Source organism: Prionailurus bengalensis, chromosome B2 (assembly GCF_016509475.1).
Source record: "Prionailurus bengalensis isolate Pbe53 chromosome B2, Fcat_Pben_1.1_paternal_pri, whole genome shotgun sequence".
NCBI lineage: Eukaryota > Metazoa > Chordata > Mammalia > Carnivora > Felidae > Prionailurus > Prionailurus bengalensis.
Window position 1 is genome coordinate 151,635,152 of NC_057349.1, and position 27,480 is coordinate 151,662,631.

Sequence of the window (27,480 nt, forward strand, 5' to 3'; positions counted from 1 at the left end):
ACGCCAAATATTATACAAATATATAAATATTATTAAAGGCAGTTTAGGCCGCAGATAATTGACTTGCAAGTACAAAAGTTAAGATTTTAAGGTTGACACAGAATTTGAAAAGTATCTTAAGAGACTGGTAGGGCAATTACAGGGAAATACACAATCGGAAATGGAAACAGGGTTTCAAGCCTGAAAAAGACTGACGGGGGAAAATAGGAAGCATATTCAGGAACATCAACCATTCCAATGTGGCTTGAGAATGGGGTATGTAAAGGCAAATTCCAGGAGTGAAATACACAGGGCGCCGGTATGATGCCATGGTAAAAACAAAGATTAGGAGTTAGGATTAGGATTTTGGTTTCTTTTTTTTTTTTTCCAATATATGAAATTTATTGTCAAATTGGTTTCCATACAATACCCAGTGCTCATCCCAAAAGGTGCCCTCCTCCATACCCATCACCCACCCTCCCCTCCCTCCCACCCCCCATCAACCCTCAGTTCTCAGGGTTTTTTTTTAATTTTTTTAAAAATGTTTATTTTTGAGACAGAGAGAGACAGAGCATGAACGGGGGAGGGGGAGAGAGAGAGGGAGACACGGAATCTGAAACGGGCTCCAGGCTCTGAGCTGTCAGCACAGAGCCCGACGTGGGGCTCGAACTCACGGACCGTGAGATCATGACCTGAACTGAAGTCGGACGCTTAACCGACTGAGCCACCCAGGTGCCCCAGTTCTCAGTTTTTAAGAGTCTCTTAGGCTTTGGCTCTCTCCCACTCTAACCTCCCTTTTTTTTTTCCTTCCCCTCCTCCATGGGTTTCTGTTAAGTTTCTCAGGATCCACTTAAGAGTGAAAACATATGGTATCTGTCTTTCTCTGTATGGCTTATTTCACTTAGCATAACACTCTCCAGTTGCATCCATGTTGCTACAAAGGGCCATATTTCATTCTTTCTCATTGCCACGTAGTATTCCATTGTGTATATAAACCACAATTTCTTTATGCATTCGTCAGTTGATGGACATTTAGGCTCTTTCCACAATTTGGCTATTGTTGAGAGTGCCACTATAGACATTGGGGTACAAGTGAGGATTTTGGTTTCAGTACCAACTGTGTCACTTAATGGCCACACGGCCATCAATAATGGGTAAATTTTTAATCTCTCTGACCCTCCGTTTCCTCATTTGTAGGATTAAAACAATAATGTCCACTCAATTATTTCACAAATATTTTACAGAAAGCAACTATGAACTAAGAATTACGTTAGGTGATAGAAATATAAAGAATCATTCATTTGCTCACCAAATACTATCTTAATATGTACTAGGCTGAAAAAAGGCAGAAAAGGAGCAGAGGGGCACCCGGGTGGCTCAGTGGGTTAAGCCCTTGACTCTTGATTTCGGCTCAGGTCACGATCTCCGATCTCCGGGTCGTGGGACCCAGCCCCTGGGACTCTCTCCCTCTCTCTGTCCCTCCCCCACTTGCCACTTGCTACACACACACACACACTCTCTCTCTCTCTCTCTCTCTCTCTCTCTCAAAATAAATAAATAAGCATTAACAAAAAAAAAAAAAAAAGGAGCAGGAGGGGCGCCTGGGTGGCTCGGTCGGTTGAGCGTCCGACTTCGGCTCAGGTCATGATCTCACGGTTCGTGGGTTCGAGCCCCGCATCAGGCTCTGTGCTGACCGCTTGCTCAGAGCCTGAAGCCTGCTTCAGATTCTGTGTCTCCTACTCTCTCTGCCCCTCCCCTGTTCATGCTTTGTCTCACTGTTTCTCAAAAATAAATGTAAAAAAAAAATAAAATAAAATAAAAAGGAGCAGGAAACTAAGTGACAGGTATTATAAATTGAGAGGATAGCGTGTTTCGAAAAGAAGGACTGGTCAACTATGTCAAATGAGAGGTTGAATGAGATGAGAGAAAAATGTCCGGTGCGTTTAGCCATCTGGGGGGAGTTAGCACACTTAATTATTCTGAGGTGTCTCAAAGGAGCGGCAGCTTCAGAAACTAGTGGGAAGCCCCTTGAGGAGGGAGCAGGTGACTAGTATGAGAAGTTGGGCCGTAACAAGTACTGCAGAAAGTAGGCAGCTGGGCAGCTGGGGTGTTGTCTTCAAGGTGGGACCTGAGCGAGTTTGCACACTGAGGAGGAGGAGCAGAGGAGGAGTCGCAGGGCCAGAGAGCAAGGGAAGGAGGGAGGCTGGGAGGCAGCTCTGGGAAGGCCAGAAGCCAGTACAGGTGCCGGTAAGCCCCTGACAGCACGACGCTCAACGCATACCTTGTGACGACTTAGAAAACGGAATGTGGCTGCAGACGCACATGGTTTCTGAGACTGGGTGGTAAAGAACCTCTGATACTCTTCCTTTCCCGAATGAAATACGAGGTGAAGCCGTCACCTGAGAGCGAGGAGAGGAGAGGAATATAGGAAGTAGGGGGAAAGGTGCGGAGAGCAAGGAGGCCAAGTTCCTAGGAGGCCAAGTGATTCGCCCCCCGGAATTTTGTGGTGGAGAACTCAGGAGTGAAACCAGTCGGACTGGTTTTTCCATGTTCTCTGGCAAATGTGGCTGCTTGAATTCAGGCTAGTCCAAAGTGGATATGCTTTTCGTTCACAAGGGTTTTACCAGATGAGTAAGAGGGGCAAAGGAACTTGTGTTTGTGAGCGAGTGATTGTAACGATGGGCTAGTAAACGGTGTACGGGTTTCAGTAAGGGTCTATAGGTGCTGAGCTCTAAGGACAGGAAGTGACTGCGAGAATAGCCAGCTAGAACGTGAGGTTTCAGAGGTCATACTGATATTGATTGGTGAGGTTTGGAGGGATGGCGGGGGTTCGGAGCCAATGACCAAGAAAGAACTCTTGAGATGTTTTTGGCACAACAGGGTGATTTTATTAAAGCACGGGGACAGGACTTGTGGGCCGAAAGAGCTGCGCGGGGGTCCTGAGGGGTGACCGGTTACACACCTTGGAGTTGGGGGAGGTAAATCAAAGGGAGGCCTCCAGAAGGACTTTCATATGCTAAAGTGGACTCCTGAGATACCAGAGGCCTAGCTGTCGTCCGGCTAAGGTTGTTTTTCCCTCTAGCAAAGCATTAAGACTTCGGTTGTTCCTGGAGGAACGTGTTACTCCGCCTGCCTCAAGAATTTGTCAATGGGCTGCAGGTTATGAGGAAATTTAATTTTGTCTACATTTCTTTCTGCCTTTGTTTCCTACATCATTGATGATGGCAAAGTCTACAGGATGAACCAAGGAGTAGGTGACCAAGGTGGGCGACAGGAAAAGGCCACTCAGTGAGTGGGTCAAGGAATTAAGAAGCCAGAAAACAGACATCCTAGTTTTCATGAGAGCACAGGACCATAAAAATGAGCACAGAAACTGAGACCGTGCAAAGTGATCGGTAATCAAAGAGAAAAATCACAATTGTCTGATGACTGAAAAAAACTTTTGGTGAAACATTTAAAACTCCCTTCCTGCCACCTGTAAACGTATAGAGAATTTTATTAATTGTAAAGCTAATATTGATTTAGTACCCTGTATTTTAAAATGAGGAACACTGGGAATCAGTCCTTAATTTCTGTGTAAAGACTTTACCAAGACTGGTTTGAATGGTGCTTGCCTTCTCATAATATCACTTCCCTTTTCTGGGCCTTGATAAGTTTCCCTGCTCCTCCCAACGTTTTGTTTTGCATTTTCAATGTTGTATAGTATCTCTAAGCGTCTTTAATGTGAAGTCGTTTACCAATGTCACCTCCTTGAGATATTTGCATCCTTTGTCTGGACCACCTGCCCTACCTGACCCGTGGAATCTGGGTGCAGGCTTCCCAGCAGTGCCCTGGCCTGGGCCCGCAGCTTAACCAGAGAGCTCAGTGCTAATCGAGTCTTGTGCACTTCCAAGATGATGAAACCGGACTTTACTGCGGTAAGAGCTTGTCTACCAGTCTCCCTGTGTAGTCACAGTTTTCTTTCAACATGGCAACTACCATCAACACTTGACCTGAATGCTGGCCAAACTGATTACGATTTATTACTATCATTATCATTATCATTGTTGTTATTGGTCCTCCATCCAGAGTAGAAGAAAGTCTTTCTGTTCCTCGAGCAATTTAAACTAAAGGATGTGGTTCCAACGTTACCATGTTTCTTCACTCACCGGGCTTTCTCCCTGTGGTTCCTAAGGGACCTCGTGCGGGCTTAGATCTCATCGTAGCTCACTTTGCTCTTGTCAATTTCAAATTTCCTAATCACATCCAATTTTGTTTTCAACATCCTCATTTCTTATTTCTTTAACACTTTCAACTTTTTTGGTAAATTGTATAAAATGAAATTTTAACGTAAAACAGTTTTCCTTTGACAGCTCATTGTTGTAAAACATCATGTGGGTCTGTCACTGGGAGACAAGGAGGCAATGTGAGAACCTGCTTTGCTGTGTTGTGACCTGAGCCGCTGGATAACTGAAGTGCGGTGACGAGTCACCGACAGGCTTTGCAGGGAGGTTGATGATGCAGGTCAGTCATTAACACAGTGACCTGTGGCCTGACAACTGGCTGTGAAGTTTGTAGCCGATGCAGTCACGCAGTTAACATAGCAACATAGCGTGGTAACTGAAATCTGACCCCCGTTATTGGGGGACCGGTGCTGTTTAACTAAACTGTGGTGATTAAAATTTGTGCATACTAGAACATGCCCCAGTGAGGACTGCCTTAGTGGACAGTTATCTGCGTGATATCGAAGTCACAAAGAACGGGCAGCAGGAGTCGAGTGGAGATGGGGATTGGGGTCCCTTGGCTCATGTCTCCAAGTAGCTGACGAGAAGGAGCAAGCCAGGGGCCGTGGGCAGTAGCGGTGCACACACGTGAAGAGTTGTGAACCCACCGGCACACTTTGCCAGGAGCTGGAGTGGTTCAAGGTCAGAGGGGCTGCTCGCGGTACCTCCCGGCAGCTTTTGCTGAGGGACTGGGGTGGGGAGTGTGAGTCAGACTGACGTCATCTCGGACCAGCCACACCAGCCATGAGGACCGCTTTGCCACTGCGGCCTTCTGGAATGCAGCCCCCCTCCCTGCCCGACCAGGCTCTTCCCCCTGTTCAACCACACCCTTTGGCACACTCTTGGACACACTCTCGGGCCCCCCTGCCTGCTCGGGCCTGGGGCGGGGTTGGGGGTCAGGGGGGGACTAGGAGACACACAGATTCTCAACCATCTCCCCCTGGCTGGTCCCCCACGTCCACACAGCCCCCAGGGCTAGAAAAGCAGGTCTCAAGGAAGGTAGGGTCGTGGAGATCTCCTTGTCCCCTGCCCCCCAGAGACAGGTTTCCATCTGTACGGAACCACAAACCATTTCTTGTCAAGCCGGGCATGGCCTTTTCCTTTGGGTCTGATGGCTCCTTCAGTCTTGGAGGTTGCTCTGCATATACCTCCCTTCCACAGCACAGGGCCTCTTCCGTGGGGACAAGCCAGGCCTTGTTAAGCAAAAGGAGCTCAAAATACATCTGGAGGAGAGGATGATGTTCTGTGAAGGCGCAAAGGGAGGTCGCTAGCCCGCCGTGAGAGGCTTGGAGAGGCAGGCAGTCAGATCAGTGAGGTGCAGATCTCTCTCGTGGCTGAAGCAAACATCCGCGTCACATCTCGTGCGACTCATCCTTAGGGCTTGCTAAGGACAGTGGGAAACTGGTTCAGAAGTTACGGTCCTGACTATGTGGCGGGACGGTCCGGCGGCCCCAGGGTGACTGCCCCCTTCTGCCGGCTCACGCAGAGGTGGCTGCCAGTGGGGTAGAGGCCTCCATCCGGCTTGGGGGAGGAGAGATGGGAAGGGGTCTTTGTGGTGGGAGGGAGGCCCTAACGGAAAAGACAGGAGGCCGAGAGACAGGAGGGCGTGTAAGGTAGCCTGATGACAGGGGAGGTCAAGTGGGGGCAGCAGTGAGGAGCACTCCGGGGTCAGAGAGGAGCACTCCGGGGTCATTAAACTCCGGTTTAATGGCACCCGGACTCCATTAAACCTCAGGAGACTGAGGGGACCCGGCCCAGGGGGTGACATCCAGATGGCGACATCACCAGTCTTGCGCATGAGGCGAAGCGTGTGCTCCCGGGCCCGCCCGGGGGGACGCCCGCTGCCTTCCCGGAGGCACACTCATTTCTCACAGGCCGCCCGTGCCATGGGGTCCGGCGAGGGCCCTGCTCCACACCCCGCACCTCACACGGTGCCGGGACACGGTGGACGCGGGGTGCGGTGGAACAGAACCTGTGACAAATGAGTGCGTGGAAGAAAGGGGCGCCGGGATAGACGCGGGAGAACTGGGGGCCCGGACGAGCCACGGCGCTGACTCTGAGTCACTTCGAAAAATTAGAGTCGGTGGAATTTAACGATTGAATACGTACGGGGGTTGGGAGAAGGGAAGAGAACGAGAAAAGCTGCAGGTGATTCTGAGATGTCAAACCAGATGGCGAAAGCAGGTAGTGGTCTGCAGAGCTGTCAAGTGCTGGGCATAGGCTCTTGGTTACTTATTACCTCACTTAATTCACACGCTGGCCTTAGGAGGAAGGTATACTCCTCACTTCACAAACAGTGTGATGAGGCAGCATGTTTTACAACGAATTTATCCTGCAAGTTCATCAGGAAGGTACATTGCACAGCATGAGCGGTTACATAGGCTTCTTATTACTAACTTCTTCTGTGTCCAAGGTTCACAACTCAGAGCTCCTGTCCCGGAGATTCTTTGGGTGACAACTATCATGTTTATGCCGCGTAGCATGGAACTCTTAGTCCTGGGTCATCACAAGTGAAAAGAAAACTCTCCTCTACCTTTCTATCTTCCAGCCTTTGGATTATTCAGACTAACGACTGGGTATTTTCACCATCCGTTAAGTTTGACACCGTTTTTCATGTTCTGATTATCACTCGTAAACTCATATGATCACAGACATTATCGGTTGCCTGCCCCAAGCCCACCCCTGCTTCCTGCTGGACGAGCCCTGATTTATAGTTGTGTCCACTCTTTTCATGTAGCTGGGTGCTTCAGGAAGGGGGATACAGCCCCCGTCCCGAGGAGTAAATTTGACCCATCTGGTCATAGATAAGAACATGATTAAATTATACCCAGTTAAACAAATGTACAGAAAAGTCTAGGGGGAGAGGAGAAAGACAGAAGAAACTGGATCCCTGGTCCAGTGCCTGGAAAAGAAAATTTTCATCTTTTAGACAGAGAGAGAGAGAGAGAGAGAACCAGAGGAGGGGCAGAGGGGGGGAGAGGGAAAATCCCAAGCAGGCTCCACGCTCAGTGCGGAGCCTGACATGGGGCTCAGTCTCCTGACTGTGAGATCATGACCTGAGCCAAAATTAGGAGTCAAGTGCTCAACCAACTGAGCCACCCTGGTGCCTCTCTCTCTCTTTTTAAAATAAACAATTGGGTTAGGTGTTTCGCTTCCCGCATCTAAAAAGCGCTTAATTAACAGACTAACAAATAGAACACCCACACATTTTAAGCATTTTGATTGGCTAGGGATGTGCTAACTACGTTATTAGAAAGTGTATAATTACATTATAGAAAGTGTCTTTCTTTCAAACTTGGTAATTCCTTTCAAAAGAACGCATACAACATATTAAAATACCATTCAAAAGTACATCTGCCTTTAGAAGTTTTCCAAAATCGATTTTAACATTTAATTGACGCTTTACTAAGTTGTGTCATAATTTCCTCTAGCAAATTCTGATTGTCTTAAATCTAACAAGAATGATAAATAATTTCCCTATCTTAGAATCCACTCTAAGCACTTATATATTCATATCTATCTATCTCTATGTGTCACTCACTCATACTTTCCTACTTTGGGGGTAACAGAGCGTTAATAAATATGATAACTAGTAAATTATAAAGGTAAAAACAATCCAGCTTTTACTTGTTTGCTGTTAAAATGATACAATGAAGCTTCAACTGGAGGCCAAAGTGCAGGGAATCAACGTCTACTGTGAGGTTCACAGATCTACAGATGTCCTGTGTCTCTGCAAAGTTGAGGAGTAAACACTCCCTACTCACAATAGAGAGCAAACACCAGGGCCAAGGCCACGTACGTTTCCGTTTCATGTTTCGCAGCAACCCAGCTGTCCCATGCCACATCCCAGATCCATCTGCTGGCAACCTGGGACAGACCAATTGCAAAAGACCAACCTTAGACTGAACACGTTAAGAAACGATTTTAAAGTCTATACAAGTTTGATATATTTTTTTAAGATGCGTAAGTATCTTAGAAAGTGATATTTAAAAAGTAGTGTGTCCAATCTCCCCTTTCCTGAAGACTTCATAGTGATGCTTCCTGGGCCCCCTCTTCTTCCTGGAGCCAGTCCTATCTGACACAGAGACTCGACCTCAGCAGCGAGCGTCTGAGTGTCCGGGGCAAGAGCAGGAGCCCCTGAAAACCGGGTCTAAGACTTCTGCATACACTACTTCTCTGCTGTGTCATAGCCCGTGATACAGAATGTTCCTTTCCATCCTTACGATATCTTCCAGTGAAAGTCTGTCAGAACCTTGTTTTGAAATAAAGAAATGGCGTTGCTTATACCAGCTGGCTGCTGGAGGAAATTCTAAATCCTTTGCTTCGCTTACAAAGCCACACACAATTTGACTACAGCCTGCTTTTCCATGGCGGCTCTAAACGGCCACAAACCTTTTGTGTCTTCTCCCAGAGGGTGAGTCTATTTCCCCACCCCTCGAGTACGAGTGCGCCTTGGGACCTGCCCTGAGCAAAAGAATGTGATGGGTGACTTGGCGGCCCAGTCTCCAGAGGTCTTCTGCTCCAGCCTTCTCAGAGCCCTGTGAGGAGACGTCCACATAAGGAAACCCGCTCAGTCCACTGGACGACGGTGGCTCCCGTGCAGGAGATCCCAGGTGCCCCAACCAATAGCCAGCGCCGGCCGGCAGACGCGAGGATGAGCTTGTACCCACGGCCCAGCAAAGGGACCGGGGGCAGGGTGTCGGGAGACCAGCAGAGTCGCCAGGGAGCTGCCAGGGCGTCGGGGAGACCAGCAGGAAAACCCGGTACGGCAGGCAGCGGGGCTGCTCCGCAGAATGACGAGCAAACAAACAGCTGCCGTGTTAGGCTAAGCCTGGGGCGGTGTGTTGTGTGGTGCTGATACACGTCACACTGGACCCCACCACCGAAACGTACCGCGAGCACACAGGTTACTAACCAAGCACACGGAGGTCCCCCTGCCTTAGCGTCTTCACACTCACGTTTTCTCCGCTTGCAAGTTCTTCTTCCGGGTCTCTGGCACAGCCGGTTTTCTCTTGTCATTCAGATTTTGGGGGACTTCCCCGTCTCCAGACAACCCCGGCGGCCCCTCTGCCATTCTATCAAAGTGTCCTACCTTAATTTTCTCTCGGGAGCACCTATCACCATCTAGGAGTATGTGGTGGTGTTCTCTTCTGGCCGGGAGCCAGGACCACGTCTGTCTTGCTGACTCTTGTGTGGCCAGAAGCCCCCTGCCCTGCTTCCGGATACACTTCCCCCCGCCCGCGGTGCACGTCATATGCCCAGCTGCCACACATTCACTCTCACGTGGCCTAGAGGTGTGTGTTTGCACTCGTAACTGAGCACAACGGCCTTGCTGATTACCGAGGGCTCTGCACTGGAGACCGGGTTGAGGACCGTAACATGGCCCGTCTCGTGTAATCCTCAGAGCAGCTCCAGCCGGCAGGTGTATCACCCCCATTTCATAGATGAAGAGCCTAGGCTCTTCAATCACGGGCTGTGATTGTCGCCGCCAGGGTTCATACCTAGGCCAACTGGACTCTGGCACCTATATGCTCCCCCGTCCACACTCTTTCATTTCCTTTTTTTAATTTTTTAACATTTTTTTTACATTTATTTATTTTTGAGAGACAGAGAGAGACAGAGCACAAGTGGGGGAGGGGCAGAGAGAGAAGGAGACACAGAATCCAAAGCGGGCTCCGGGCTCCGAGCTGTCGGCACAGAGTCCGACCTGGAGCTTGAACCCACGAACCAAGAGATCAGACCTGAGCCGAAGTCGGACGCTCAAACGACTGAGCCCCCCAGGCGCCCCATACACTATTCCATTTCTTAAACTCCCATCTGCATTGCTTTCTTTCCTTGAGTGCAGTGAAAACTCCCTGAGAATCATAATCATGGACCATGTCTCATTCTCTTTTTCTCAGTACCTCACACCCATTAGTGCTCAAAATAAACTTACTGGCTAATTATCAAATGACATTAAATGGTCAAATTGGGTATGATCAAGGAACAGGATAGCCATACAATTTTGTAAATTATCAGTAGCAAATTGCCATTTCTGGGTTAGTACTTTTCAAATAATATGCAGTGAAGGAAGAGATAGTTAACACAATTATCCTTCTTAGAGAGGCACCTCGGGGTCTTAAAGTGCCTTGGAGACAGGCATCACGGTAATTATCACATCACCACAGAGGAGACCTTAGAGCTCTAACTGATAGATGCTGGATCACTACAGTACTTACATTTATTGCCTGACCGGTCTTTTGAATAAATAATACTTTTATAATGAACTTGTAACGGTGGTACCCAAATTCTTTCACTGCTGACAATATGCGGTCTGCTAATTCAAGTGACAAATGAGAGAAGACTTTATCATCATATTTGACATCTTTAAGACTTTCCTTCAAAAAAATAGAAGAAATATTTTAATCTTCAAACCAAGTATCTTCTACATAAAAATTCAAGAAAACATGTATCTAAAAAATACATATACCTTTAAAAAAATACATGCATTCCTAACCAAATGATATGAAATGAATGTTGTGCTTACCGGTTTATTTCAATAACAATGTTGAATAAAATTTATTTTGGTTTTTAATTACATTCAATTGCTTTCCATCACCAACCCCCGGGCTGTAAGTTTTCCTTCACTGGATCACCCCATCAGACAGCAGGGAGACACAGGGGAATTTTAAAAGAATGCTTCTGGGAATTCTTAGGGTAGACAAAGGAAATCTTTCTATAATTTACATGTTTGTGAAAATTCAGACTTTAGTTTTCCTAAGGCTTGGGTTTCCTGGACCAGAGCCTGTACCCTGTGATCCATCCTCCGTGGCCCATTTGCTGTGATCTCCATCCTCCACGGCCTGTTCTCTGTGATCCTGTCCTTCGCAGTCTTCCTGAATCGAAGCCACCTCTCCAACCCTTTCCCCATGGCTTCTCTGTGGACTCCCGGCGAGCACTGAGGAGATGGAAAGCTTCTGGCCATGTCTGCTGTGGATTAATCACAGCTGGGGAGACAGATGTGAGCCATGAAGCACGAGGCGTTCCTACAAACCGGAAGCAGACTGGACCACCTAGTGAGCAGACTGCAGGCGTCTTTGACTGACTTTGACCCACTGATTCAGACCAATGAATTAACCACAGTTCTGGGTCCCGCCATAACAGACCAGCTAATTGTATAGGCAAGTAAAAACAAAGAGTTTTGAGTCCCTTCTAGAATGCTGCTGGACCTAAAACTGGGTGTAGAAGCATTCATTTCCCTTAGGCATTTGGCTGTGGCTCCATCTTTCAAACGCTTCGCAACATCCATTCTCTCTTCTGAATCTGCCCAACAGACCTCAGGCTTCGCCTCCCCAGATGCTGTTATTTAACAAGTAATGACTGTAATGAGTGCTTGCTATAGGAAGATGCCCGCAAGCTCCATCAGGAAACACTATTATTTCTGCATGTAGAACTATGTTGAATTTTCCATGAACCCAAGGGAAAATCCCTGGCCTCTTTATGACCCCTAGTCATCCACCTACATATCCAATCAGCTGTTTTAGGCCCCATCATGCTCAGTGCAATTCTGCAAATTATCCTATGTAAATACAATTTGAAATCAGTAAGTCTGAACTTAGTCTATGTAGTAAGGCCAAGCAAGGGACACGTGATAATGTATACTTTCATGTCACAAATGCTTGCTGTTAATTAGATAGGAGAAGAAGGTAATCAATACTTATTTTAATGTATCAAATTGAGTTGAATTTCTCTATTTCCCGAAGCCATTAACCATAATATCATTGCCAAATATCATCCGACAGTTATTGGTTTAGGTTAGAAATGTACCTGTCTATAGTAGTGGAGGGAGGTTAGAGTAGGCTTCCTAAATATTCTTCTGTATCAATAAAAGTTAATTCACTTAAAGAATTAATTTTGCTATGATTAAAGGAGTACTAAATATTTATACAAAATAAATTAGATGCTTTCTTCCCAACAGCTAGCTCACATCAATTGTTACTGAAGGAATGTACCTTGTAAACTGGAGGGAAGGTACCTTTGAAACAAGGAATGGGCCTGGGGTAGAATCAGGCTTGGTGGAATCCCACAGGGGAATCCGGCCATCAGAAGATGCCTGGGTGCCTGATGCCCAGAACTAGATATCACAGATCAAAACGGGATTCAGAAAAACTGGTCCCTCAAACTTTCTGTAAGGAAAAAAAAAAATAATTTTGTCCTTTGTTAAGAAAAGTGATGAAGGAATTATCTTCATCTGAACAATGCAGCCTTCAGATACCAATACTAGTATAAATAACATTGGTCTTCATGTTAGTAATACAGTATTCAGTTCGTTACATTGAAGCAGCTATTTTGGACTAGTCTGGGAACAAGTGCCTGAGTTTCAAACAACTGTCTTAAAAGAACTTTAGATTCCAGCAAGTTTAAAGAAGAAGACCTATGCATCATTGGCGGCTGCCTGTCCTTAGATGTGTTAGTACACAGGAACCAACTTTCCACACATACACAGTGTGTTTTATTTAACTCATTCCTCCAAATACGGGCAAACGTGGAATGTAAGGGATAAATAATTTATGGATAATTAGGAGTTGAATGAAATAACAAAAGAATATTTCCTTTAAATCTAGCTCATAGCATCGATGTGGAGATTCTTGAGTATGAATACAAAGTACTTTCATATTTTCAGAGATAAATGCTACAAAAAGTCAGTGAGGGTAAATAAACGGTCATAAAGCTTATCAAACCTCCGAAGCTTAGATATTGCTATCATATGTACTCATCAACCTACCTTTAATATCTGCTGGACTTTAGTTTCCACGGAATGAGCTTGGAATTTTTTCAATGGCTCCATTCTATATGAATTAGCAAACTTTAATTTTGCCAGGGCACTCTTCCATTCTTTACCTAAATCAGCAATTGAATCATCAAATGGAGGCTCTACATACTGAACATCATGAAATGATTCTCTCAGTCTTTCTCTCAAAATTTGCGCATACTGAAAAGAGGGGGGGAGAAGAAGAGAGAAAGATTATTTCTTAAATTGTAAAATGAAATTTTAGATTTAAGAACCCTAGTGCAATGGGACAAAGCTGACACAGACTTTGGAAATCCATTCTGACTTCCGGGATTAAGAGGTTGTTAAATCGTACATTTATTAATTCACTCCTGGCTATCGATTTGGTAAAAGGGAGAGAGAAAAAAGAATCTAGCTAGCTAGCTGTCATCCCTCTATTTATCTATAAACACAAACACATGCGAACACAAATTTGCATACATATATTTAAAATATCCATGGAAGATACAAAGACCTGGAAAGAAGACAGGCTGCAGAGAGGGCAACTGGGTGGCTAGGAGACAGTCATGTAAAGAAAACTCAAGTTTTCTACCCCGAAGTTATGAAAATATTATCCTTTATTGTCTCCTTATAATTTTAATTATTTTAATTTTATTTAGTCGTCTTTGACTAATTAATACTATTATTTACATAAGTCATTTGCATATTTACATAACATAACATTACATAAATCTTAAGTTGAAAAGAATGTATTGATTTGGTACATACGTTATTCTATGCTTTTTCAACATTCATTCTGTGACATTCAACACTCCTTAAAGAAATATTTATTTGGTGCCTAATATGGTCCAGAGAAATGGCCTAGGCTCTGAAGTTACAGGGGTGAGCCTTATTGAAATAGCTAGGAATTAATTGTTCTGCTTGCGTTAATTCATAGTCAAGGCATCTGCATTTATGGAGTTATCCGTCTAGTGGAGAGGAGGGCTGATCGACAACTAAGAAGTATTTAGGAGGGGCGCCTGGGTGGCTCAGTCGGTTGAGCTTCCGACTTCAGCTCAGGTCAAGATCTCATGGTCTGTGAGTTCGAGCCCCGCGTCAGGCTCTGTGCTGACAGCTCAGAGCCTGGAGCTGCTTCGGATTCTGTGTCTCCCTCTCTCTCTGATCCTCTGATCCCCCATTCATGCTCTGTCTCTCTCTGTCTCAAAAATAAATAAACATTAAAAAAAATAATAATAATAAATAAAAAATAATAAAAAAAAGTATTTAGGAAAACAAGCTAACTTAAATAGTGGCAATTGCTATAAAATCACATGACTTGGCAGAAACTCCTGTGAAAGTCTATTTAGACTGAATGATCAGAGAAGGCCCCTCAGCCCCAAAAGAACAGGAAATAGACAGGGCAGAGGCTTCAAGGCAAAAACTTAGTGTGCTCTAAGAGCAGGTTTGTGCTCGGTGTATCTCAAGTGTTCTGAACGAGGCAGAGTGGTGACACAACAAAGCTAGGAAGGCAACCAAGGAGTAAGTTGTGCAGCACTGAATAGAATGCGGTAAGGGCTTTGGATCTTATTCTCAGAACAGTGAGAAGCCGCTGGAAAAATTTAAGCGAGCTAGTGATATGTTCTAAATTACAGTTTTAAAAGGTCATTCTGGTGGTGTGGTGAGTGGATTACAGGGAGATCAGGGCCTGGATGAAGGTAATAACTTTACACTTTACAATGTTTTTAACAAATAATGTTAACTAAACAACTCCATAGATTTATAATCACTTTTCTAACCAGGCCCATGGTTTGCTTTGACATTTCTGTAAGAATCTGTATTTCCTGGGCACCCGAGGGGCTCAGTCGGTTAAGCTCCTGACTTGGTTTCTGCTCAAGTCATGATCTCACAGTTCGTGAGATTAAGCCCAACGTGGGGCTCTGTGCTGACAGCATGGACCCTGCCTGGGGTTCTCTCTTTCTCCCTCTCTTTCTGCCCCTCCCCTGATCTTGCTCTCTCTCTTCCTGTCTCTCAAAATAAATAAACTTTTTTAAAAAAAGAATTTTTACTTCCCGGAATTTTTTTATGTTAACACAAATCTTTCAATTTATTCTGAAGCATTTATTATTTTGGTGTTCTTTTGATTAGCCTTTAAGGTGACTTAAAAACACATTTTATGGTTTTAGGAATTGTTTTAATGTAGAATTACTGCTGCCCCCAGCTATTAACCTTTTATTTATTTTAATGTTTATTACTTCTAGATTTTTCTAAATATATAATACAGGTCTACATATTTCTATCCTCCCTCCTCCTTTTCATATCTTACCGCAGAGGCCAATAGTTTAAAATGTATATATTAAAAATCACAATCCTACGAGTATTGTGAGAGAGTATTTATTCTCTGCCACTGATGCTTCTATATGTGGCTGAAACTGGCACTGGAGCAACACTTCCCTTTCTGCGCCCCTATGAGGGGGTTTATCTGACTGGGCAGTTGGCGAGAGAAAGAACCTTTTCTTTTTTAGTTTCGTGTAGTCTTCCAGCTCTTCTCTTCACATCTGATTATAACAAGTACATATCACCTGTCTCACCACCGCATATATTTCGTAGAGATAGGCCATCATCTTAGACATATGTCATTGTCCAGCTGTGCCGTGACTACTTGGGTCAGCTGATTTAATTTGAGTAGAAAGGTTACCATTTGCCGGCCTATTTTTCATCATTAATAGTTTGTTAATATGGTTATATGATTTTTGAATATTTAACCAACCTTGAATTCCTGGAAAAAACCTCGCTTAAACTTAATATACCATCATCATTATCATCATCATCATCATCATCATCATCATCATCATCTTTTATAGGATGTTTGTACCTTTGACGCCCTTCACCCATTTTTATTTTTAGATTTCACATATAGTGAGATCATTCAGTATTTGTCCGACTTATTTCACTTAGCCTAATGCTCTCAAGGTCCACACGCATTATTGCAAATGGCAAGATCTCATTCTTTTTTTATGGCTGATATATATATTCAGGTTGTTTTTATATGTTGACTATTGTAAATAATGCTGCAATAAATATAGGAATGCATATATCTTTTAAAATTAGTGTTTTCATTTTCTTTGGACAAATACCCAGAAATGGAATTGCTGAATTGTATGGTAGTTCTACTTTTAATTTTTTGAGGAAACTCAACACCGTTTTGCATAGTGGCAGTACCAATTTACATTCTTACCAACAGTGCAAGAGAACCCTCTTCTTTTCTCCACATCCTTGCCAACCCTTGTTGGAACCCTTTTCTCCACATCCTTGCCAACACTTGTTATCTCTTGTCTTTTTGACAATAGTCAATCTAAGGGGTGAGGTAACATCTCACTGTGCTTTTGATGTGCATTTTCCTGATAATTAGGGATTTTGAGCATTGTTTCATGTACTTGTTGGCCATCTATATGTCTTCTTTGGACAATACCTATGCAGATCTTCTGGCCATTTTTTAATTCAATTGCTAGATTTATTTGCTGTTCAGTTTAATGAGTTCTTTATATATTTTGGATACTAAACCTTATCAGATATATGATTTGCAAATAATCTCTCCCATTCAGTAGGTTGCTTTTTCATCTTCTTGATTTCCTTTGCTGTGCATAAACTTTTTAGTTTGCTGTAGCCCTACCTTTTTATTTTTGCTTTGTTGCCTTTGCTTTCGGAGTTAGATCAAAAAAATCATCACCAAGACTGATGTCAAGGAGTTTACTGCCTATGTTTTCTTTTTGTAGTTTTATGGTTTCAGGTCTTAATCTATTTTGAGTTTATTTTTGTGTACATGTAGGATAGTGGTCCAGTTTTCCCAACACCAACTATTGAAAAGACTGTCCTTTCCCCATTATATATTCTTGGCTCCTTTGTTATAATTATTATTTTTTTTAATGTTTATTTATTTTTGAGAGACAGAGTGTGAATGGGGGAGGGGCAGAGAGAGAGGGAGACACAGAATCCGAAGCAGGCCTCTTAGCTGTCAGCACAGAGCTTGATGCGGGGCTCGAACTCACAAACTGTGAGATCATGGCCTGTGCCGAAGTCAGACACTTAACTGACTGAGCCACCCAGGTGCCCCTCCTTTGTTATAAATTAATTCACCATAAATGTGTGTGTTTATTTCTGGACTCTATTCCGTTCTATTGGCTTATGTGTCTGTTTACGCCAGTGCCATACTGTTTTGATTGTTATAGCTTCATAACACAGTTTGAAATCAGAAAGTGAGATGCTTCCAGCTTTGTTCTTCTTTCTCCATATTGCTTTGGATATTTAAGGTTTTTTGTGATTCCATATAAAATTTGGGATTACTTATTCTATGAAAATGCCATTGGAATTTTATTAGGGATTGCACTGAATCTGTAGATTGCTTTGGGTAGTATGTACAATTTAATATTAATTCCTTCAATTCATGAACATTGAATATCTTTCCATTTATTTGTGTCTTCTTCAATTCCTTTCATCAGTGTCCTATAGTTTTCACTGTAGAGGACTTTCACCTCCTTGGTTAAATCTAGCCCTAGATATTTTATTGTCTTTTATGCAGTTGTAAATGGGATTGTGTTCTTAATTTCTTTCTGATAGTTTGTGTATAGAAATGCAATCAATTTTTTGTACATTGATTTTGTATCCTGCAATTTTACTAAATTTGTTTATTAGTTCTAACAGTTGTTTGAAGGAGTCCTTAGGGTTTATAATATCATGTCATACACAAATAGTGACGGTTTTACTTTTTCCTTTCCTAATTTGGTTGCCTTTTCCTTCTTCCTCCTAATTTCTCTGGCTAGGATTTCCAATACAATGTTGAAGAAAAGTGGTGAGAGTGGGTGTCCTTATTTTATTCCTGGACTTAGAGGAAAAGCTTTTAGGCTTTCACCATTGAGCATCATGTTCACTGTGAGCTTGTCAGATATGACCTTTGTTATGATGAGGTATGTTCCCTCCATAACCACTTTGTTGAGTGTTTTTATGATAAGTGGAGATTGAGTTTCACTCACTGCTTTTACTGTTATCTATTGAGATGTTAAGATTTTTATCCTTCATTTTGCTAATGCGCTATCTTGTACTGTTGGGGGTTTTGAACCACCTTTGCATCTCTGGAACAAATCCCACTTGATCATGGTGTATGATCCTTTTAATATATTGTAAAATTTAGTTTGCTAGTATTTTGTTGAGGATTTTTGCATCTAACATTCATCATGTTTATTGGCCTGTAGTCTTCTGTGGTACCCTTGTATAGTTTTGGTATCAGGGTAATGTGGTCTCATGAAATTAGTTTGGATGTGTTCCTCCTCTTTTATTCTTTTGAAGAATTCGAGGATATTGCTATTCATTCTTCTTTGAATGTTTAGAATTCATTAGTGAAGCCATCTGGCCCTGGACTTTTGTTTGTTGGGAGGCTTTGGTTTACTGATTCAATCTCCTTACTAGTAATTGCTCTGTTTGGATTTTTCAATTTTAGGAATTTATCCATTTTTTCCTGTGTTGTCAAGTTGTTGGCATATCTGGTAGTAATACTGGTAGTAATCTCTTATGATCCTTTGTATTTCTGTGGTAACAGTTGAAATGTCTCCTCTTTCATTCTGATTTTGAGCCCTCTCCCTTTATTTCTTGGTGAATCTAGATAAAGGTTTGTCAATTTTATCTTTTCAAAGAACAACTTCTTAATTTCACTGATCTTTTCTGTTGTCCTTTTAGTCTCCATTTACTTCTGCTCAAATATTTCCTCATTTCTACTAACTTTGGGTCTTTTTCCAGTCCTTGAAGTATAAAGCTAGGTTGCTTATTTGAGATCTTTGTTTTTTGATATAGGCATTTGTTATGAAACTCCCTCTTGGAAATGCTTTTGTTGCAGTCTATAAATTTTAGTATGTTGTATTTCCATTTTCATTTGTCACATGGAATTTTTAAACTTCTCTTTTGATTTTTACATTGACACATTTGTTGTTCCCTAGAATATTTTTAATCCTCACGTATTGTGAGTTTTTGTTTTCTTCTTATAATTGACTTCTAGTTCCATACCATTGTGGTTGGTAACAATGCTTCATATTTTAGTCTCCTTAAATTTATGAAGACTTATTTTGTGGCCTAACATGTGATAGGTCCTGGAGAATGTTCCATATGTACTTGAGAAGAATGTGTATTCTGCTTCTGGATGGAATGTTCTGTACATATCTGTTAAGTCCATCTGGTCTAATACGTCATTTAAGGCTGATGTTTTCTTACTTTTTGTCTGAATAATCTACCCATTGATGTAAGTGGGGTGCTAAAGTCTCCTAACGCTATTGTATTGCTATTTCTCCCTTTATGTCTGTTAGTATTTGCTTTATGTACTTAGGGGCTCCTGTATTAGGTACAATATATATATTTTGTCTTTCTTCTATGTTGTTGTATTTAATTTGCCAGGTTTTTGTTAAGAATTTTTGCATCTATGTTCATGAGGAATATTGGTTTGTTTTCTTGTTATTATTCTGGTTTTGACAGCAAGGTAAATGCTGGCCTCATAGGATGAATTGGGAAGAATTCCCTTCTCTTCATTTTTCCAGAACACTAGAATATTTGGCAAAAACTCACCATAAAAGCCATGTGGGCCTGGAGTTTTCTTTATGGAAAGGTTTTAAACAACATAGTCACTTTCTTTAATAGATATAGGGACTATTCAGGGTATCTATTATTTCTAGAGTGAGCTACAGTAGTTTGTCTATATATCAGTTTGCTAGACCTGCCATAACAAAATACCACAGACCAGGTAGCTTAAACAACAGAAATTTATTGGCGCACAATTCTGGAGGCTAGAAATGCAAGATCAAATTGCCAGAAGGATTGGTTTCTCCTATAGCCTCTCTCTTGCAGATGGCTGCTGTCTTGCTGCCTCCCCACACAGTTATTCTGCTGTGCACGCTTTGCCCTATGTATCTGTGCCCTAATCTCCTTTTCTCAAAAGGACACAAGTGAGACTGGATTAGGGCATACCCTAACAGTCTCAATTTAACTTAGCTCTTTAAAGGCCCCATCTCCATATACCCTCACATCCTGAGGTACTGGGGATTAGGGCTTTAACATATGAATCCTAGGGGAACACAGTTCAACTCATATTTGTGTCTTCCAAGGAATTTGTGCATTTTATCCAAGTTGTTGAAATTAGGATCATAGATGTTTTTGGTATTTATGATCTTTTTAAAATGTTTATCGGGTCTGTAGTGATTCTTCTTTTTCATTCCTGGTATTGAGAATTGGTCTTTTTATTTTCTTTTCCTGTTTAGTCTGGCTTCAGCAAGGGTTGGCAAACTTTCTCTCTCTCGCCAGCTAGTAAATATTTATGCATTGTGGGCCAGCTGTGGTAGTTGCCACTGTTTCTCTTCTTCCAACTGTCCCCTTTCCTCCTCTGCATCCCCCGTCTCCATCTATCCTTTTAAAATTACCTTTTAAAAATACACAAGCCATTCTTAGCTCATAGGCTGTACAAAAATAGGTAGCAAGCTAGATCTGTCCTATAGGCTGTTGTTTGTCAACTTTTAGGCTGGAGGTTTATCAAGTTTATTGATCTTTCCAAAATATTTTTGGTTTCACTAATCTTCTTGTTTTCAGTTTGCTATTTCATCGACTTTCACTTTTTATTACCTCCTGACTTTTGTTTACTTTGAGTTTAGACTTGAAATTTTTCTAATATAGGTATTTAGGGCTACAAATTTCCCCAAGTACTGCTATAGGTACACCCTACAGTTTTTGAAATGTTGTGTTTTCATTCAGTTGAAAATATTTTCTTTCGTTTTCTTTTACCCTGGGTTATTCAGAAGTGTGTCATTTAATTTTCAGACAATTTACATTTTTCAATATACCTCTCTGTTAACGATTTCTGATTTATTCCATTATGGTCAAAGATACTTTGGTATCTTGGTCAAAATACTTTGTGTTACCTGAATCCTTTTAAAGTTATTGGGACTTGTTTCCTGTCCCAGGAGATATTCTTAGTGATGTTTCATGCACACTTTTTAAGTTTATTTATTTTGAGAGAAAGTTTGAGTGGAAAAGGGGCAGAGAGAGGAGAGAGGAAGAACCCCAAGCAGACTCCACACTCCCGGTGTGGAGCCCCATGTGGGGTTCAAACTCAGGAATCATGAGGTCATGACCTGAGCTGAAGTCGGTTGCTGAGCTCACTGAGCTAACCAGGTGCCCCTCATGTGCACTTCTAAAAAACATTTACTCAGCTGAGGTTGCATGGAGTATGTGATTAAAGTGCACTAATACAAGTTATTATTGTTCCTTTATATTCTTTTATATCTTTATTAGTTTTTGTCTATTTGTTCCATCAATTATTGATAGAGATACTTATATTGAAATTTCCATCTGTAATTATGGATGTCAATTTCTGTAAGGATACATGAAATTCTTGTTTCCTGTATTTCAAAGCTTTGACTTTAGGTGCAAAAAAACCTAAAGACTGTTAGGCCTTTCTGATGAATTGACTTTTCAACATTATGAAATGATTCCCTTTATCTCTTATAATATTGTTAGAAATGTATTTTGTTTGATACTAATATATATACTCCAGTATTTTATTAGTCTTCACATGGTATATCTTTTCCCATCCTTTCTTTAGTGTTTCTTGTAGACAATATATAGTTTCATCTTACTTTCATAAGTAATCTGAATTTTAATTGGGGTATTTATAACATTTACACTTAATGTAATTACCATGGTTATGTTTAATCCTTGCTTTGCTTTTATTTTTGTAAAGATTTTAAGTAATCTCTACACCCAACATGGGGCTCAAACTTACAACCTCAAGATCAAGAGTCACATACTCTACCAACTGAGCTAGCCAGGTGCCCTTGTTCTTTTTATTTTTTAGGCTTTCCTTTAAGTATCTTTCATGATTCACCTGTTATCTGTTGGCCTAGCAACTTTATTGTTTCCCAGTGGTAGTTCTAGGCTTGATAGTATGTATCTTTATCAGTCTACTTTCTTTTAAATTTTTTTTAATGTTTATTTATTTTTGAGACAGAGAGAGACAGAGCATGAACGGGGGAGGGTCAGAGAGAGAGGGAGACACAGAATCTGAAGCAGGCTCCAGGCTCTGAGCTGTCAGCACAGAGCCTGACGCAGGGCTCAAACTCACGGACCGTGAGATCATGACCTGAGCCAAGTCGGACGCCCAACCGACTGAGCCACCCAGGCGCCCCTATCAGTCTACTTTCAAGTCATATTATGCCACTTCACATACAGCAAGAGTCCTGCAATGGAATATGCCCCCTCCTGCCAACTCTCTGGTCTTTGTGCTAGAATTGTCATGTATTTTACTTCTATAAATAAAATGTTTTGGGGGCACAAGCCCCAAAATATGTTATTCTGGATTTAATCAGCCAATAATCTTTTTTTAAAAAAACTGCTTATTTTTGGAGAGAGGGAGAGTGCATGAACACATGCAAGCAGGGGAGCGGCAGAGAGGAGGACAGAGGATCTGAAGTGGGCTCTGCGCTGACAGCAGAGTCTGACATGGGGCTCAGATTCATGAACTGTGAGATCAGAGCCTGAGCCAAAGTCTGACTCTTGGCCAACTGAGCCACCCAGGCTCCCCAGTAATACTGAAAAAAATATATTTACCTACATATTTACCACTCTCAATGTTTTCTATTCTTTCATCTAGATATTTACATCTCTTATCATATTCCTTTTGCCTGAAGGATTTCCTTTCACATATCAGATAGCATAGGTCTGTTGGTAAATTTTTCATTTTCATATACCTGTAAAACCCATTATTTTGCCTCTGTTTTTGAAAAATATTTTCACTGGGGATAGAATTCAAGGTTGATGGTTCTTTCAACTTTAAAGACACTTTAAAGTAATGAAAGATGCTTCAGTGTTCTGGCTTGCATTGTTTCTGGTGAAAAACCTATTTTCATTTCATCATTCTTCAGTACTGATTTTCTCCATTGCTTAAAATCATTGATTTTAAGCAATTTGACTACTGCATGTCTCAGCATAATTTTCTTCCATGTTTCTTGTGCTTGAAGTTCACTGAGTTTCTTGGATTTGTGGGTTTATAGTTTTCATTGTCAATTTCTGATACTATATATATATATATATATATATATATATATAGTATCAGAAATTTCCCCACATCTCATTCTGTCTCCTAATATATTTTCTTCAGGCCTTCTTTCTATTGCTGTCTTTAGGTTCACCAATCCTCTCTTCTGCAGTGTCCAATCTATTTCCATTCAGTGTATTCTACATCTCTGACATTGTTATTTTTCAACTGTAAGGTTTCATTTGGATTTCACATACTCAATTTTTTCTGTACATTTTTGCACATACAGAATGCACTGTTTTATAACATGAATATTATATAACTGTTTTAATTTGACAAAAACTAATACGGTAATTTTTTCACAGTAACTACTTTAGAGATCTTTTATATTAATTCTGTCTTTGCCATTTGTCATTTCTGAGTGCTCTGTTTCCTCTCACTTTAGGTTGTGTTTTCCTGTTTCTTTGAGAGTCTGCAAATATTTTAGTGGACACAAGATCCTGTAAATTTCACCCTCATTTTTGGTGTGTACTTCTGCATTCCTTTGAGTTCTCTTGAACTTTTTTCTAGCATGTAGTAACAGAAACAGTTTAATTCTCTGGAGGTTTGCTTTTGAGCTCTGATAGACTAGCCTAGAAAAATCTTGGAGTCTAGTGCTATTTCTTCCCCCAGTACTGAGACAATACACTTCTCAGCACTCTAACCAATGCCCTATGGTTTTCCACGCTTACTGGGGGGAAAACAAATGATTTTGTGGGAGTGCAAGGATTTTTTTTTTCTGCTCCCTTTGGTGGCTTTCTCTGGCCACAGGTGGCTTCCTTACCAGATGCACTGATGCACTAAGCTGAAGACTTGAGGAAAATCCTTTGCAGATCCTTGGGGCTGTTTGTACAGCTCATTCTTCTTCAATACTCTGCTCTGCACTCATACCAGCTTTATCTACCCTGGCTCCCAAATCCTTCTCAGCTAAGCAAGACCTCTCCACAGGTGTGGGCTGCAATCCCTCATCAAGCAGTCAGGGGTAATCTTGGGGTTCACTGTTGCTGTTTCACCCCCCCCAGAGATCAGGATCCTGTCTTGTTTTACATCCCATCAATGGTAAAACCACTGTTTCATACATCTTGTGCTATTATCAGCAGTTTCTGGTAGGAGTAATTCCATGTTGGCTGCAAGCAGAAGTCCTTCATCAGAAATGTTTTATTTGCAGCCTGTGTTACGTGTCAGTTGGAAAAAAAGAGGTATTATTAGCTCCCTACACCTCCCCAAAACAAAATCTGCATTTTGTTCTTTTCTATTAAGAGAATGCTTCTCTAGAGTAACTGCCATCTTTCCCCCCACAATATAGTCAAGGGGTACAACTACACTGTATCCTTCACAGTGGCTTCCAACTGCAACGATCCCCTTGGGGATACATGCGCGCGTGTGTCTGTGTGTGTGTGTGTGTGTGTGTGTGGTTTGAAAATGACAGATTCTAACGTGCTGAAAACTCACACCTCTACCATTTCTTCCTTATATATAATATGGGTCTTCTGATTCGGTTTTCCTTCTATCATCTTATCCCTTCACTAACGAAGAATCTTTGCAATCACGTCTCTCCTGCATCCTGTCCATTTCGGCTCCGACGAAGTAGAAGAAACCGTTAGACAAGTAGCCCAGCAGTCCCAGGACATAGGTTCCAGTCTCGGCTCGGTCATTACAGTTTTGTACTGTAAATGTTCTTTTCACTTTAGGTCTCAATACAAGATGGGAGTCTCGATTACAGTGATGGTACTCGGACTACGGTCTTCCAGAAATCCCGGTGTTATTCCACCAATACACTTGAATGGCATCTTCCATTAATTCCAGACAAGAAATTAATGGGCAGAATATTTTCAACTTAACTTTTTTTCCTCCCGTATGTCCCTCAAATACTGAGCCTGCTGCTGTTTCTTAAAACTCAAAACATCTCGTCGTGTGCTTGGCACACGCGCCACGTTTCCTTCCTTCCAGGCAGCGCGCACACACACGTGCCCGGCCGGACAACGGCCCTGGTCTGAGCGTGGCACTAACCACCCCGGCATCAGGCGTCCAGCGGAGCGTGGAGGGAGACGGCCGCTCCCGACACCCGCGCCGCCGGCCACCGCACTCAGAGCCCCAGCGGGGGTCGGCGCAGCCCCGCCGTCCCCGCACTCACTGCCTCCTTCTCGAACATGCTGGGCCTCCTCTCCTTCCGAGGCTGCGGCGGCTGCAGGTGAGGGGCCGGGACGGCCGCCGACTTCCCGCCGTGACCGCCCTTCTCCATGCCGCCCGCTCGCCACCACGCCCAGCGACCCGCCTCCGCCCTTCCCAAGCGCCTAGACCGCGTCCCGCGAGAGCTCAAGTCGCGCGCCTGCGTCGCGCCAGCCGGAAGTGCGGACGGGAGGGAGGGGCGTGGAGAGGCAAGCGTCATCTGGCGGCGCCGGCCGACAGGAGCCGGAAGTCCTGGAGGAGGAGCGGGGCGGGGGGAGTTGCGGTGCAGGTGCGCCCCCGAGCGCGCTGTGGGCGTGCCCGGTACCCGCCGCGGTGCGGGCAGGAGGAGGTACAGCGTCGGCGGTACCCCTGGCTGAGTGGGCCGTGGCGGGGCGCGCCCTCGGCCGGCGTCCCCGGGGCTCCGGCGGGTCTGCGCGCGCGCCGCCGCGGAAGCAGGTCGGCCTTGCCCGGCCCTCGTCCGCGACCAGACAGAAGACGGGCACCCGACTCTGACCCCGAAGACGCACCCCTTGCCCTCGTTCTTCTGAGCGCCGCCTCGACCCCCAGTTGTTCCAGGGGCCCAGTTCCCCGCACCTTGCAGGTCCCAGGCTGAAATTCGCGAGTAGATAGTGTAAGAAATAATGTAGTATTCTGCTCGCGCGCGGGGACTCACAGGCTCCGAGTCAGCAACAGCCACGTTTTTATGGATGCCTGGAGCCAGGGTCGTGCAGGCAGCACACGCCCATAACTTGTGTGTGTTCAGACTGGTCTCCATGCCCTAAGGAGGTTTGTGTAGTGCACGAAGTAATATGGGAAGCGCTGTGTAGTAATTACCCTTGCAGTGGATACTTGAAATTGAAATTCCACGTTTTTAGGCCGTTTGGTGACATTAAATAAATCACGAAGGTCTCAATGGCTGTAGCACGGATTGTATGGGGTTGCCCCACAGGGTTTTGTTTTCTGCCCTCCTGCAGTGAAATATAAAACATCTATCATCACTTTTAGCGATAGCTACTTTTTGAGTACAATGTGCTAGACGCTTTTCAAGTATTATCTCTAATTACTGCAGCGCAGAAGATGATAATACCCTGCATCATTTACAGTTAGAACGGAGGCCCAGAATACTAACGTTTTCAAGGCAAGAGGGACAACGAGTAAGGAAGAATCCAAATTTAAGTCTTTCTAGCCCCTGAGCATAGGCCATTTGCGCTACCCCATACTTGCTCTGGACAAGACACTGATGTTTCCAAGAGTAATGGTATGGGTGCATGCACACGCACACATGCAGGGTTTCTGGCTTCTAATGGGAGGACAGGCTTGTTTGTAACTGTAATATACAGGAAAATGTATTTAATTGTCACAAGTGACAAAATATGGCAGCATGTAGTATTTCTTGATTTGAAGTGGGATTTTTGTTTCTTAATTAACGTGAGGTCCTTAATTGTACAAGAGAGTATGTGCTTGAAAGTTAACATAAAAGCCAACTTCTATAATTGTGTCTTGGTAGGGGGTAGGATATTGTTATTCCCAAAAGCTGAAGGTTGTAGGAACTTGAAGATGAGCCCAGGTAGACTCCACGTAGGATGAGCCCTCGTTCAGTTAACTGTTTGTGTACGTTTGTGGTGCGCAGGGGCCATGCTGTGTCCTGGGGGTACGACTCGTAGAAGACCTGACCTTGGTGCTGTAGGATACGACAGTCTGGGGCAGGTACGTTGATCGGGTGACTACAGCCAGAAGAGAAGATATTTCTTAAGACTTCTGTTGCCATCCAGGGCCTGCAGCGGTGGAGTAGATGGGCTCTTGTGCAAAAATATTTGTCTGCTACTTGTCACTCCAGAACTTTATAGCTCATTCCTTTAGATTTCAAATGCTTTTTAAAAATGCAAGGAGTCCTTTTTCATACGAAAGTAATTCTTTAGGGTTTTATTTCCGTATCATTTAGGTGACAAACCACACTAGTTTTTGAACTAAGAGTATTTAATAAAGAGTTAACAAGGTATAGAATTGTTATAAAAAGAATAAAGAGAGATCTCTAAAAGAATTGTGGAGGTGGTAGCCACGGGAAGCAGTCACTACCTGTTGCACTCTGAGAACTAAGGGAAGTGTTGGAATTTTAAAACTTGGGAGCTGGGAGGAAGGTCCCACCTAGTGAAGCTTGGATCTCTAAGGAAGAGGGGGTGCCTCTCAGCTACTTGGAGGGTCTGGCAATTCTGGGAAGCGGA

The 27,480-nt window shown here is 43.2% G+C and overlaps 2 protein-coding genes and 1 long non-coding RNA gene across 8 annotated transcripts in view; 2 read left to right on the top strand and 1 right to left on the bottom strand.

The window, feature by feature from the left end:
- The first annotated feature begins 1,766 nt into the window (after positions 1 to 1,766).
- LOC122490201 lies at positions 1,767 to 6,309 on the top strand. The gene is made up of 2 exons (XR_006299116.1): positions 1,767 to 3,896; positions 4,332 to 6,309. It is a non-coding gene; the product is annotated as an uncharacterized LOC122490201 (long non-coding RNA).
- A 1,532-nt stretch (positions 6,310 to 7,841) lies between these two features.
- DYNLT2 (dynein light chain Tctex-type 2) lies at positions 7,842 to 25,401 on the bottom strand. The gene is made up of 4 exons (XM_043592793.1): positions 25,224 to 25,401; positions 13,006 to 13,212; positions 10,460 to 10,618; positions 7,842 to 8,108 (listed from the first exon to the last, which is right to left on the bottom strand). Exons 1-4 carry the CDS (start codon positions 25,329 to 25,331, stop codon positions 7,998 to 8,000), a joined length of 585 nt encoding a protein of 194 aa, XP_043448728.1. The 5' UTR covers positions 25,332 to 25,401; the 3' UTR covers positions 7,842 to 7,997.
- A 79-nt stretch (positions 25,402 to 25,480) lies between these two features.
- Positions 25,481 to 27,480, top strand: part of ERMARD (ER membrane associated RNA degradation) — a 55,038-nt gene continuing 53,038 nt past the window's right edge. Inside the window, exons 1-2 of one of the 6 annotated variants that reach the window (XM_043592796.1) lie at positions 25,495 to 25,889; positions 26,889 to 26,965. In XM_043592796.1, coding sequence (XP_043448731.1) covers positions 26,894 to 26,965 — 72 coding nt within the window. In that variant the 5' untranslated portion in view covers positions 25,495 to 25,889; positions 26,889 to 26,893. Of the gene's footprint in view, positions 25,890 to 25,914; positions 26,045 to 26,888; positions 26,966 to 27,480 lie in introns of those variants that run through there. The other 5 variants (XM_043592802.1, XM_043592798.1, XM_043592800.1 and 2 more) reach the window with 5 other exon arrangements.

Bases quoted from the DNA above. Each gene is read 5' to 3' on its own strand.
- DYNLT2 (XM_043592793.1), bottom strand. From the start codon at position 25,331: ATGGAGAAGGGCGGTCACGGCGGGAAGTCGGCGGCCGTCCCGGCCCCT. The intron at 10,619-13,005 runs GTAGGTTGATGA...ATTTTTTTGAAG, and splicing joins AAGTCCAGCAGATATTAAAG to GAAAGTCTTAAAGATGTCAA. The intron at 8,109-10,459 runs GTAAGTACTGTA...GGTCTGTCCCAG, and splicing joins AGACCGGTCAGGCAATAAAT to GTTGCCAGCAGATGGATCTG.